A 14,015-nucleotide genomic window follows, 5' to 3' on the forward strand; every position below is an offset into this window, starting at 1 on the left:
TGTCACATTGTTTTATTTGAGGCTCTAAAGAGGTAAACAGAGGTTCTCAATATGTTTAAAGCAGTGGCTTGAAGAGATGCATTTCCAGTCAAGAGCTGCACTTTTGTCAGAAAAAGCCTCAGTAGTATTTAATAATTTGATTAATTCAGTTGCATTTATAGTGTGAATGCATATCTCAGCTGCCCGGCATATAACTGCTCCAACATTGACCAGATTGCACGTATCTGTGACCCAATAGGACTGCTCTGCAGTCAGCAGCCTATACTTTTCTGAGACTCGTCTGTTACACCATGACGATGTTTGTCACCTGTGACATCACGCTGGTGGTGTCTGCTGCAGGTGTCAGGTGTGTGACATCCCAGCGGTGTTTGCTCTGTGGCTTCACAGATTTCACAATATCGAGGTAGTTTGGTCTGTTTGCTGCTCGACTGTGGTCTGGCCCCTACTTGTATGACCGTTCTCTACTTCCTCTGTTTGTGTACAAATCAAAGGCTTTTATTGAATGCTGGTTGTATATTTCAGAATTAGAGGTTGTTATCAAAAGTTAACGGCATGTGTTGCAGTTTTTTACTTACAGTTTCATACCCTAGAAGCACCATGACTTTTTCATTCTTATCATGTTATTGGCTTCATTGTAAAGCACCCTCCACCTTCGTTCCAGCAGCTTCTTCATGACAGCTTCAATCAGGACCGGTTCGGATGTTATTCTCACCAATTTCCAATCAAAAGATGAAGGCTGAGACTTTTAATGAATAGTCTGAGGAAGATACCATTTTACAATAGACACATATCTCATCATTGAATGAAGACTTTTGTTAAGGCTTGCTGTCCACCTTTCTCCAACATTATAAATGATCAGGCCGACTTTCAAAAATCAACCACACCTCCAGCAACTGACCAGTCTTCTCTGACATTTAGATTCACAACAAACCTATATTCAATATTTGTGCTGAAATGCTTTCAGCAATATCATCTTATTAAAACTGATAAAGCTCCGATTATTAAGCGTATTAATGGATTGTAATCAGTTTTACAGCTCAAGTTCTGTTAGTAAAGATTGTGCCTTCATTAATTATCAGATAACCTTTATATAAGGCATGTAGGCTAACAAAATGATTGGTTTGCTATTGTCGTTTCTTTTCCTTGGTGAATTACCTATTGTCCCATTGAATAATTGAGACCAGAGGATTTTGCCTGTTTTATTTTTTCCTTGGTCAGCAACTAGCTATACTAGTTTTGTCCCCAAGATCAATTGCCTTGGTAACACAAGAGATAGGGGGAGGGGAAGGGGGGAGGGAGAGAGAGAGAAAGAGAGAGAGAGAGAGACATGTGTGCCCACAATGGCGACTGTAGGTATGCAAAATACCTCTGGTTCCTTATCCGGGAACTACCTCTTACTCTGCTATTGGGCCATTGGGTCACGTGGTAAAAGTAACTTTACAGGGCTGCTCGCAAGTAGGAGGGCTTTATGGAGCAGAAAAACGACAAAGCTAGAAAAATTATTTTCCACTCCAGAAATTAATGATCATGAGCTCGTATTTGATGGAGTCTAACTACATTGATCCGAAATTTCCTCCATGCGAGGAATATTCTCAAAATAACTACATCCCTGAGCATAGTCCAGAATTTTACAGCCGCGCAAGGGAGACTGGCTTCCAGCATCACCATCAGGAGTTATATCCTCCGCGGGCGAGCTACCAAGAGCGCCAGTTTAACTGTGCAAGCATCCCTGAACCAGACACGCCAAGGGGACATGGAGTACCCCAATCTGCGCACCTGCTGACAGGGAAAGGGCAACCTGCTTCATGTGAAACACCACAGTTGTCCATGTCCCCCGACACCCCACCGGCCGCAACCTCCGCCTGCAACCAAGCTACCCCGGAGCATCCAAACAGCACAGCCTCCTCCAAGCAGCCCGTGGTTTACCCATGGATGAAGAAAATTCATGTCAGCACTGGTAGGCAACTTGTCTGTTTATGTTCCCTGCACTCCTCGTGCTTCTCTCTCCCTTTCCCTCCCTTTATCAGTCCCTCTGACTCCCATCTCGTTGCCAGCCCCTGCTCCGATAGCAGGGAAGCCTTTGAAATGGCACAATTGAGGCGGATTTACGACTCGGCATTGGTAATTACACCCACCATAAATTTTATAGCCGAGGTATACTCAGGGCAGCCGTATCACCATGTGGCTTCTGCTGTTATGTATTGCGCGATAGTGAGAGGGGGGAGAAATGAATAAGAAGAGAAAAAAATTGAGCTTTGTAATCTTGCATTAATAATTTAGCTCATAGTTGGATGTGAGTGTCCTCTCATTACTCTGAGAAGTTTTTAACTTCCCATTTAAATTTCTCAAACAGCTAAACATTCATATCCAATAAATCTTTCTAGCTATATCTCAGTCGAGGCCATTCTTGTTTACCCCTCCTTTCCTCCCTTCTCCGTCTCCCTTTCTCTCCACTTATCCTATTTCCAGCGAACCCGGGTTACAATGGGACGGATTCCAAGCGGTCTAGGACAGCCTACACTCGGCAGCAAGTCTTAGAATTGGAGAAGGAATTCCACTATAACCGATATTTAACTCGGCGGAGGCGCATCGAGATCGCCCACACCCTGGTTCTTTCCGAGCGACAGATTAAAATCTGGTTTCAAAACCGCAGGATGAAATGGAAAAAGGATCACAGGCTTCCGAACACCAAAGTGAGATCCTCTTCCTCCTCCGGGTCCAACACAAGCTCAGCAGCCGGCGCTGTTGCAGCTGCTTCGGCCACTAACACTGAGGCCCCCGACGAACTCACCGGAGCACAGAATGGCGAGGATATTACCAGGTTATAAAACCACGAAGCAAGGAGTGGAACAAGGACTGGTTATTTATAGAACAATTATATATTTTGTTTTCGTAGCTATCTTGTGCGGTTTCCTTTAAGTCCAAAGTTATATAAATTGCATGTTATATAGCATGGATTATTGCGAATACCGATTAATTATTTTTACGTGACACAGGGTTTAATTTATTTGAAGCTCAATTAAGATGATGTTTTTTTATTAAAAAATGTTTTGAATGAAGGAAAAAAATAGTAGAAAAAATATACATTTTATCAAAATGTTATTGTGGGCCATTCTTTTGCCCAGATGCCCAAGGTGAAATGCACAATCTATTTATTTCAAACAACACTGGAAGGAGTCAATATAATAGTTATTTTTGGTATAAAAAAGCTGGAACACACCATTGATCTTGAACTTGTATTGTTTTCGACAATAATGTGTGAATTACCTCGTGTATTTCAGAAACAGGATTTTGATTTACAATTTAGTTTTGTGGTGTTGATGTTGTGTTTATTAGACCGTTAAAAAGCAGATTATTGTGAAATGCAATAAACGGGGTGTAGTGTACTTGTGCTAATAATATTGGTCAATAAAGCAGTGAGTGTCTACTAGTTTTATATATACGTTTGGTTGAACTTCATTTTAGGCAAGATGAGGTCTGCTATTGTTTTATAGCTTTTTTGGAGGGATCACCTTAAAACGTGTACAGATGTGTGAATACTTGAACATTTCATGAGGGAAACAAGAATCACTGTGTTTTTAAATTGTGATTGTAAATCCTGCAGCTCATTCTTGCGTCTTTAGCAACGTGCACAGACTGTCTGCAGACTGTGTGTATACGTGTGTGATGTGTGTGTGTGTGTGTGTGTGTGTGTGTGTGTGTGTGTGTGTGTGTGTGTGTGTGTGTGTGTGTGTGTGTGAGTGAGTGGATGGGAGTGAGTATGTGTATTTGTGTTTTAAAGCCTAATTTATAATGGACTGAAGTTATTTCTAAAATCTGAATATGAAATAGTTTGCGCTGTGCATTAAGTGTCAACAGTCTGAAGGGCATTCAATTAACGCTAAAGAGAAGCCACTGAGGAGCCACTGAGGCCCTCAACTCTGCACTGACTGTCAGTGTTCCTTCATCCTGACTTGAACACAAAGCTGCATGCATTAAATTTAAGGGGACATTTGTTAGATTATACATTGTTGTGAAAATATTCTTATTCATTTTGTAACAGTATTTTCCCTGTTTTATTTCTGCACTCCTCTGCTCCATGCGGCTGAGTTTTCAAATGTACAGAAACACAAATAAATACAATAAAGTTGTGAAATGCAGATAGATTCTATAACGTGTCTTGTGGTGATGGAGTAAACATGACCTTTGTTATCAGGTTCTGTATCTAAAAGAAAGCAATGCTGATGTTTTCTTGTCTGTTCACTTTGGGGGTTTGCTTGTATAAACACGTTGCACATTCACATGCTGTCTCCCCAGTGAATGCTTTGCCTCCAGTGTGCAGCAGCTCGAGATTTCAAGAAACACAACAACTACCATTTTTTTTAACGGCCCGTCTCACAGCAACGTCATCGTCCACACGAGAGGACCGACACTACTGGACTGTTAACAACTGGAGATCTGCTGGACTCATACAACTATTTGATAAAATATCACTCAAACTAACTCTCAACTGAAGTATCTTGAGATCTCTCCTTTTTGCACAAAGATACATTCATTTTTTATAGGGTTTTTTTCTGGGACAGACCTGTGCGGAAGGATTTCAGTTTAGAAATGACTTCAACCCAAAGACCGCATGAATTTGATAGATTATTGAATTGTGACATGAATAGACCTTATAAAATGCCTGGCGTAGTGGGGGGCAAGGGAGCACAAAGGGAAGAGGTATTCCCCATCATTAATCTTTCACCACAGAGCCGTGTGTTATGTTCTGGAAAACAGCTCTGGCAACAGCCAGTTTTGAATTTACCAAATATTACCACACCGTATCTTCTTCTATTATTCACAAACGTGAGAGTTTAAATGGACTTGTGAAATAAAGTACTCTAACTGGACCACAGCGGATAACATCTGCTTTTTGGACGTGGCTTTTGGAGAGCCACTAGAATGGTGAGACGGCGTTGAAAAATGAATCCAAAGGCCTTTATGTTGCTGGACAGATTAGAGAAATTAATGTGCTCGCCACAGTCGCAGCATCCCTCCAATTCCTTTCTAGGCCCTGTCGCCTCCACGTCGCGAGGCTGAAAAGGTACTTTATTGAAGTTTGGGGGCGAAGTGGGAGAAGGCCGAGTTCACCTCGAGGACACATTTTCTGTCCCATTTGGCTCATTTCAATCTGGATGGCCGACCTCCCCAACCCTGTGACCTGACTCCCTCTCTATACGTGTACCTTCTGTGCGCGCCCTCACTGGTCCCCCTTGGCCTCGGCTTTCTTTGTGGATTTGTCTGCGTTGTGCCAGAGAGGCCTGCGGCGGGCCATCGCTGAATGTGTTGCGACTTTTGTTACACAGAGTGACCCAGGGCAGTGTCGGACTCTCGGACAAGTCCTGATCTCTGCATCCAACAGATCTGCAGGACCTCCGAACCTGCATCGTTGTTGTTACTTTCACCGGAGTTAATGCATTAATAACCGAAGTTTGATTAGACATGCTTGATTCAGATTATCTGTGTTTCAAGCCTTATACAAGTCTGCATGGTGAATAAATACATTATTTTGTACGTGTATTACACGGGCAAAGTTCCCGTTATACACCCCTATTAAAATCATACAATTACCAATTTAATTAAAATTAGCAGCAATAATTAAAAATGTCCCCATTTTCTAGGAATTAATTACATTCCCTAAAGTCACAAAAATAGGAAGTACTAAAAATAGTCTGTGCGACTTCTGTTCGACTTAAAAGAATAACTGGCCTCAGGTCAGTACTTCCGCTCCAAAACAAGCTGCCAATTATAGCGTGGTGTTTCTGACAGTAGGACAGTGGGTCATATGATTAGTTTATGGACAGGGAACTTCAAGTTAAAAAAAACGTTGCAAACTTTTTCCTGACACTATTTTTAATCCAAATGCAAATTATTTCTATGTAATTTAATTTATAAAGCGTGGTGATCAAAAACTGTTGCTCTATGCTCCACTGTTATTATTACAAAAACGTTAAATGTGAGGCGAGCTATTGCCATGACATAATTAAGCTATTTTATGTTGACTTTATTTGGAATTTCTTTACTGTTTATTGCAAGCAGCCTTGGATGTATCAACTTGTTCTTATTTGTGAGCTGCACGCGCCTGGTCTCTCTTGTGCATGACCAACTATTCAGCGCTCAGGGAAACATATTCGACAGCGTGCTTTCTAAGATAAACAGCTGATATGAAACCACAACCGCGAATCTGTGTCTCTCATTCATAGCCTGTGTGATAACTCATCCTGCTCCGCCTCCTATGTGTTCGAGGCTACAGGTGGAGCTCAACTCTCAAACTGAACAATGGCGGCATGTCGCTTTTTGTTTCCTCTTGTAATTGAAGACTTGTGTAAACTATACATGAGATATCATTCGCATTTTCTGTCTTGACTTTTCGTTGACATAAGCTGTGCCAAAAAATACTTAACACAGCAACATAAGGCCCTGCTGGATTTGTTATGGGACCAAACAATGTGATGTTTAGAATGACTGTTTAAACAAAAGCTGGTGCCGTGTGTCAGTCATAAATCAGCATTTCCTCGCCTGTTGTTATTAAACTTTGAACGCATGGGAAATTATATCTTCATTACTTAAAAAACAAAACATTTACACATATATTTGACATCATACTATTTGAGATAGCAAGCCCACGTATACTCTAAGCAACCAAATCACTCCACATTTCACATCTGTTAACTTTAAAGTTAGTCTTACCTGCAGCAGATCAACATGAATGAAAAACAACACAATAACTGGCTTTATTTTTGCCGGAATATATATTTTATTGTATGCATTTTCAGTGTTTAAATTCTCCAACACTTACTTAGCCCTAACTGGTTTCTTTTCTGACTCGAAACTGTTGAATCACACATGATTTCAGCTCACATTGCACCGCTGCAGGCTCCATGTGATTTATGAGCACCTCTGGCGAGGACTCTCTCTCGGAGGAGGAGGAGGATAACAGACTTTACACAAACAGCCATCGAAATGTTTTAACAAGAGGCAAATAAGAAACCAAAATGATCAGCTGTCGTGTCGGTGGTTTGGTTTATTGCCTGTTTTTATTGTCTAGGTATAGCTACAAACGTGTTTTCCACTCGTCTCAGGTGTGTCTTCTTCAACCACTTTAGTTTGCGATGACAGGTGTATTGTTATGGCGTGGTGTGTTTAAACGGCAGCCATGGCAGTTGCATAAAGGCTGAGAGTTGAAACAGGGGTCACGCTGCTATTTTCCAGGGACAGAGAGGCTCTCTCGCATTGACCAGCAGTGGGTGTGTCATAAATCCGTAAATCTCTCTCCCATCCGTTCACTCCTGGGAGCAGATGCATCATGTCTTTTTTGTGTGTTGGTGCCCCTGTGCGTGCATACGTGTGTGTGCGTAGATGTGTATGTGTCTGTGTGTCTGTCTGTGTGTGTGTGTGTGTGTGTGTGTGTGTGTCTGTTGAGTTAAATACATTTACATAAAACTAGATTTAAAAACTCCATCAGACATGTTAAATGATTTTCTGTCGGTGCTGGCACACATTTCAAGCAGGGGGACGACAAAGCAGCTTGGATCAACACTGATATCCCGCTGCAGACTCCAGCATCACATCACACAAGACATGATGGCAGGGTAAACTTGCCAGTAACACTTTATGTCATCATAATGCCTCGCTGAGAAATTTTTCATTAGCCTATTTGCTGCATCGTTGAAGACCTTAGAAATTATAGTAATTTCCCCTCAGTTCAAGGTGTCACTGGGGGCCCAGACAGTCACTAGATTGAGTTATGATTATGTTATTCACTTTTCATTAGCAGAAGTGATCTGAATTTGGGATCCTGAGACTATAGATCTACAATTACGTATTGGTTAAGTGCAAATGTGCTTTTTATTTGATTTTCTCTCTGAAAATGATTCTCTGGTGCATTTGTGTGGCCACTAGTTGCTTTAGTCTCATACTTTGAGCACATCTGCTGCAGCATTTGGAATGTTACTGACAATTGAATGTTACGGGTAAAGTACATCATCTGGAGGTGTAAAGACACAAAAGGTTCACCTCACTTCTAAAATGTAAAACATAGAATTGAAACCTGCCATCACCCCCAGATTAATACATTTAATGGATACATTATATGCAGTTATAAATTTAAGATAGCCTATTAATATTTTCTGATGATGTTAAAGGTTTGCTTATAACAGTCAAACAGGCCAATTATCATTAGTTAAGAATAAGAACCAAATGGCTTTAAAAGTTAACACACACACACACATACACACACACACAGTCTTTTAAAATGGACACGTATAATTCAGATTTCATCGGAAAAAATACATTATAGATATATATATATATATATATATATATATATATATATTTGTTATACTTTAAAATATATTCAGTTGAATACACATATTTCCCCCGAGTAAGTCATTTCCGAAATTGACATGTTCAGATATCCATCGGCTCCGAGCAACAGGATTTATGGCTGTGCACTCTCCACAGACAAGCCAGAATTTACAGTGAGCTGTGCTTTAAAAAATACCCGAATTAATACTCCATGATAATGCATGCTTCTGCAGAAGTCGGGACTTGTTTGGTAAATTGACAATATGTGTTTTCCTCACTTTATGAAGTGCAGTCTGCAAACTAGTCCTTTCATTTCACTCTGCATTGTTTACAGCAATATAGGGCACCGGGCCCATAAATCTTCTCCTTGCGCTGCCAAGACAGCGCCATTTGTATGCACCGTTTTAACCGACAGCATCCTCTGCCCATTACCGTCTTCTCCCAGCTCTCCCTCAGTCTCCTCTTATCTGCCCAGCTCTGTCCCCTGCAAATACATTAACTCATCCCTGTATTCGTTGAGCTCTGAAAAACAATTGAGCATTTTGAGTTTAAGGAATATATAATTTATGTGGTAAATGAAATACAAATACAATAATTGTATTCTGCAGATTGTCCCACGTGTGCGCAGTTGCAGATACTCCCCCATTACCCAATAGCGTTGTAAGTTATTGGTATGAAAAATAAAAGTTTATCGACGATTTGCTCGGTTGTTTGTGTCAGCAGGCGAGAGAGCGCAGAAGGTAAGGAGGAATTGTAAAAGGGTTGACACCCAGAGCGACCGGCGCGCTTTTGTGTGAGAGAGAAAAATGATTTATTGCCACTGCGAGGCGGTTCAAACAGAGTTCACGGAGAATTGTGGTGGAGGCGCGGAGGAGCTAAATTATGGTCTTGCTGAGCTAGTATATCATAGATCCTATCTCCAATTCAGAGTGTGTTCAAGGGTGTGAGGTAAGGAAAACAAAACGAATTTAATTACTTTCACCCATTTTAGTCAGTGCTGATGTATACTGCTTAATTACAAGATAATAATAATATTAATAATAATTGCCACTGCTATTATTCGTATTATGCTGTAGTTGGTGGATTTACCGATACAAGCAGATGTAAATATATTTAAATACATATTTATTTTCTGGATCATTTTGGGGTTGATGGTTACCAATAATAAGTAATGGTGTATCTCTACTTTGTTTGTGTGGTATTGTGTCCTTGGAGATTCAATACAGAATAAAGAAGAAAAAACATCCAAGGACGTGACCAGGTAAAAGCTCAGTGATGGTGGCAGCCAAAGCAGGGTGAAACGGAAAAGGGGGAAGGAAGGCTCCTCTTCTTCCAAGCTTTGCAACCCTGAGTGCATAATCCATCACCGCTGTGAGACATCTAAAGAGGGGTTTCTCGACAGCTTTGTTGTGGTGAAACACCAGAAGGAACTTGCTTCAACTAAGATTGATACACAGAATATGCAGAAAACTCTCGTTTTAGAAGATGCTTTTGGGTGCACTGTTTTATTTAATAATTGTGATGGCTTCATTATTCTAGTTATTTATCCACTTTGCATATAGTGTGCTCGGTTGAAATTAAGCAATCTGGTTTTATGAGTTTTCTTTTCTTCCAAAAGATAACTCAGTTTGGCCACACTTTATGTATCATTTAGCCCCACATATTTCCCCGCAACATTTTTATTATGGTTTTTAAATGAAGTTGCAAAATTCGCATTTTGTTTAAGTGCTTTTCACCTTCCTCGCGATATTTCCATGTTCCTTGAGTGTTTTCCTAAACTCTATGCTGCACTCTAAACAGGCGTTAATCAGGGCTCTGCAGAACATCTATCTCCCCCTACTCTTTAGTCCACTGCCGTGTAGCAAGCGGAGTGTGTGTGCATCCAAAACGTCCGCCGTGTGTGTCCGTCGCCTCGCATGCAGGGCCAAAGACAGAGCCACTTGATATTGTACAGTGATGACTGCTTAATGCAAATGCGCTGGAAAAAAATCTCAAATGATTGCCTCCTTTGTCTTTGTGTGGCAATGACTGTCATGCCTTTGTTTGACCACTCCCCTTGAATCCTATTAAGCCAAAGCTATACTTCCACTCCAACAGTTATAAGCATATGCTGTTATTTAAAGGAAAAGACCGCCGATTTATAGTGGGCAGTTAAATGAGTTGCAAACCAAATTATCCAAAATAATCGGAATAATTTATTTTACAGGCAAAATGCAGGCTTATTGCAGAGTGCCCATATAGAGCAGCTAATAGCATAGAAATAGGGGGGGGGGGGGGTATTTCTCATTATGTTAAATTGGAGAAAAATGCACCCCGAAATTAATTTTTTTAAAGGCGTTTTACATCTAAAAAAGCTGAAGCAAAAATAATGAGTTGTGGTCGACGATGCGCTATTATCCAGAATATTATTCTAGCTCAAAGACATAATTAAACAGGAATTCCTCACGTTCTTATCTGGTCAAACCTACCACTTAAAGTTCAGGAGGTGCAGCTGCAAAGGTCCTTCTAACAATCGCGTCCTGTCAAAAGATTGACGATATTACAAGAAACCAACACTCGGTTAGCAGTTAGAGGTTCCTCGCCACACTGTGCAGTCTCCCGCTCTCTGCCATTGTTTCTCTCACGCCGCGTAAACACAGCCCACTCTTTCTCTTTCACACTTATTACACAGTTGTTGGCGTCTACTCATATTCCGTTTTATGTTTTTATAGATAAAGGGACGCAGGCTACCCATAGAAATGTTGTCTGAAGAAATATCGCAGAAGCTCCTTCGGTCGCCCCAAGTTGCCCTCTTTCCAACTCCCGTGCTCTGCTATTGGAGGACGGCCACACGTGACTACGGCACCCTTCTGGTAAATATTATTCAAATGTTCCACATGGTTGTTTCAAGTGCTCTTCCCTGCATGGCTTTATACATTCAGGTTAATTGTGATCGGATATTAGACAGACAGAAGTATTATCTTTACTACTGTTGAGGGATTCCTGGTTTTATCTGAGACACTTTGATGAGCTGTCTGCCCTGCCATTGCAGCTGCATGGCAACAGTTTTGCTATGAGCTCCGGACAAGTGCCAAAACTAAACGCGGGATACGTTGAAAAAGGAGGAGGTGGAGGCCAAGAAGCTGAACTTAATCATCAAAACATGACCTCCTTTGCTCATGTCCGTTGCAGGTTGAACCCAGGTGACCAGCTTCAGTGCCCACTGGAGCCTCTGGGTCACTGCCATGCCAAGGGCAAGATGGACATCAAGAGCAGGAGCTGCAGTCTACTCACCATCTGCCATTCAGGAGTAATTTTTCCCTGGATGAAGCCACGGATAACTGATTCTGAACAATCTGGTAAGTCTGGTTTTGTTTATTTTCATTTACTTTTTTTAAGTTTAAAAGCTAAAACTGAGTGCACTATCTTCAGTGCAGTGATGGGGTGATTCCATCAATACAAATTGAATGAACATTTCCCCAATTTTTGGCATTGAATATATATATATGCAGCTTAGCTGTTAGACTCTTTGTTCCATGAAGACAACTGAAAACACATTCAGCCCCAAATCTACCTGATAACAACATTTACAAACAGCGCAAGCAAAAGTCTGAGTTAATATAATAACGTGTCACCTGCTCACTTAAATGCCACTGTCTTGTTCATAGTGGTTTGCTCTTCTGGGTTGCTGTTGGTGATAATGTTTGAAAGCTATAGTGAGTAGAACAGAACTACACTTTTTGAACTAAGAATCTTCTTTTCAATAATTGCATCTTAATCAGCAAACATCATCACTCCCGTTATCCGTTGTTCCTTTGAATAATATGTTTCATTTGAGTGTAAATCATAATAGAAAATAATAATATTAAATATATACAAATAGGGTACAGTTTCAAACAAAAAATACACATTTTTATTGTTTATATGATTTACCAACATGTTTTTTTTAAATTAACAAAAATAGATGAAAACATCCCAATCTCGACACTACAATCAACAAGGAAGCTACAGTCTGCCTGTCTGGTGTTGAGGAGAGCACTTTTCTCTATAAGGTCATTATTATTAGGCCTATTAGGTATCCATTAACCCCTGTGTGTTATGTTGTTATCAACAGGGCCCTGGTATCGCTCATATACAAGTCGAATTGAATCTCTAATGGTGGTTATTTTCAGTGGTGGTCCCAAGGTACCTTTTAAGTGACTGAGATGGGGATTTGACAGGTCTGCTTCCATGCGTATAGCGGTGATTAATGTGGCCTGTCAGGCAACCGTAGTGGCGTCAGATGTTTCCCCCAGACTGTTTCTTCGGGAGGTAACTTTCCCTGAACACATGACACAGTAGACAGCCGGTCTTGTAGCGTGTCTCAAGCATGACTGAATATACAGGAAGAGCTGAGGGCCCTATTTTGTCCCAGGTTGATTGGTTGAGGATTAACATGGTAGTCACTGGCACTTGAAGTCCATAGAGGCTATATGTTTCAGGATAGACCTGTTAGAAATGTTGCACTTGCTCTTAACGCCCTCTCTTCTTTATGTGCTTCCTCCTGCATCAGTCAGCGGTGGTGTGGTGGCAGATCTGTCAGCCAGGGGAATGCTCTGTGTCAGGAGGGAGAGAACGGCCTTCACCAAAGGGCAGCTGCTGGAGCTGGAGAAGGAGTTTCACTTCAGCCCTTACCTGTGTCGTCCTCGGAGGCTGGAAATGGCTGCTGGGCTGCGACTCACCGACCGCCAGGTCAAGATCTGGTTTCAGAACCGCAGGATGAGATACAAAAAAGAGCGGAGGCATGTAAAGGTGGCAGGTTCTTCCCAGGGGTCTCCCTATAACCCTTCCCTCAGCTTGAGCTCATGTGCGGAGCAGCTGAGGTTTCAGGGTGAATATGTTGTTCGGACTTCTTTCTCAGAGCTACACGACACAGGTTACGCTCCTATGTCCTCCTCTCTCTTTGGCGCTCACAGTGATGCCAGCAGTGGTCAGTGTAATCACCCCGCAGACCTTACCCATCTGAGCTGCATACTTCCATCTGTTGCAAATGGTCCTCTGCCCTCCTGTACAGGCGCAGATAGTCATCACCATGCTGGCATTTCAAACTGGCCCTAGGGCCCCATAATGGCCATCCCTCCTGTGCTCATCAAAATCTCAATGATACATCCACTTTCACTTATGATAGACTGGTGGATGTCTTATTAGCATCCCTGGGTTGAAATCCCTTTCACATACCATTCATGAAACATTTTAATTAAATATGAAGATATCTTAATTAAAGGAGAGCTACAGCGATATAATTTGTATTTCTCAGGCACAGTGACTGAAGATCGCAGGTCAAACTTGCTGCTCGTATTGTACTCACACGGCATGCACAACACAATTAATGACATGTTTTGGTGTGATTTTATGGCTGTTATATTTATATTGTTGTTACATGTTTAGTGCATGGGAATCATGGGTGATTTGTTTGTTTCCCTCTTTTGTCAAATAATAGTGGTTATCATATTTTCAAGTGTAACATTTGGGCTCTTTTTATTATCTATTGTAAATAACTGGTCATTTGTGTAAAATGATAACTGAAATGTGCAGAATAATGTTAAAATCCAATGATGTTATATTTGAGTTAAAGTCATTAAAGGATACGGCAAGTCTTTGATACGGTTCTTGATTGATTTACATGTTATATACTGTACATGCTTAATAAACGCATTTTGGAAAACCTA

The 14,015-nt window shown here is 41.1% G+C and overlaps 3 protein-coding genes across 6 annotated transcripts in view; all 3 read left to right on the plus strand.

The window, feature by feature from the left end:
- The window catches only part of hoxc10a (homeobox C10a), a 54,363-nt gene extending 43,235 nt beyond the window's left edge, over positions 1 to 11,128 (plus strand). For 2 of the 4 annotated variants that reach the window (XM_056424090.1, XM_056424091.1), the window contains one exon: positions 11,040 to 11,122. The gene's annotated coding sequence lies outside the window, so the exon portion shown is untranslated. Of the gene's footprint in view, positions 1 to 11,039 lie in introns of all 4 variants that reach the window. The other 2 variants (XM_056424087.1, XM_056424088.1) reach the window with 2 other exon arrangements.
- hoxc4a (homeobox C4a) lies at positions 1,392 to 3,681 on the plus strand. The gene is made up of 2 exons (XM_056424097.1): positions 1,392 to 1,957; positions 2,470 to 3,681. The coding sequence occupies exons 1-2, from the start codon at positions 1,522 to 1,524 to the stop codon at positions 2,826 to 2,828; spliced, it is 795 nt and encodes a 264-aa protein (XP_056280072.1). The 5' UTR covers positions 1,392 to 1,521; the 3' UTR covers positions 2,829 to 3,681.
- LOC130200118 (homeobox protein abdominal-A homolog) lies at positions 5,545 to 14,015 on the plus strand. The gene is made up of 3 exons (XM_056424104.1): positions 5,545 to 11,180; positions 11,500 to 11,666; positions 12,860 to 14,015. Exons 2-3 carry the CDS (start codon positions 11,567 to 11,569, stop codon positions 13,402 to 13,404), a joined length of 645 nt encoding a protein of 214 aa, XP_056280079.1. The 5' UTR covers positions 5,545 to 11,180; positions 11,500 to 11,566; the 3' UTR covers positions 13,405 to 14,015.

Source organism: Pseudoliparis swirei, chromosome 9, assembly GCF_029220125.1.
Source record: "Pseudoliparis swirei isolate HS2019 ecotype Mariana Trench chromosome 9, NWPU_hadal_v1, whole genome shotgun sequence".
NCBI lineage: Eukaryota > Metazoa > Chordata > Actinopteri > Perciformes > Liparidae > Pseudoliparis > Pseudoliparis swirei.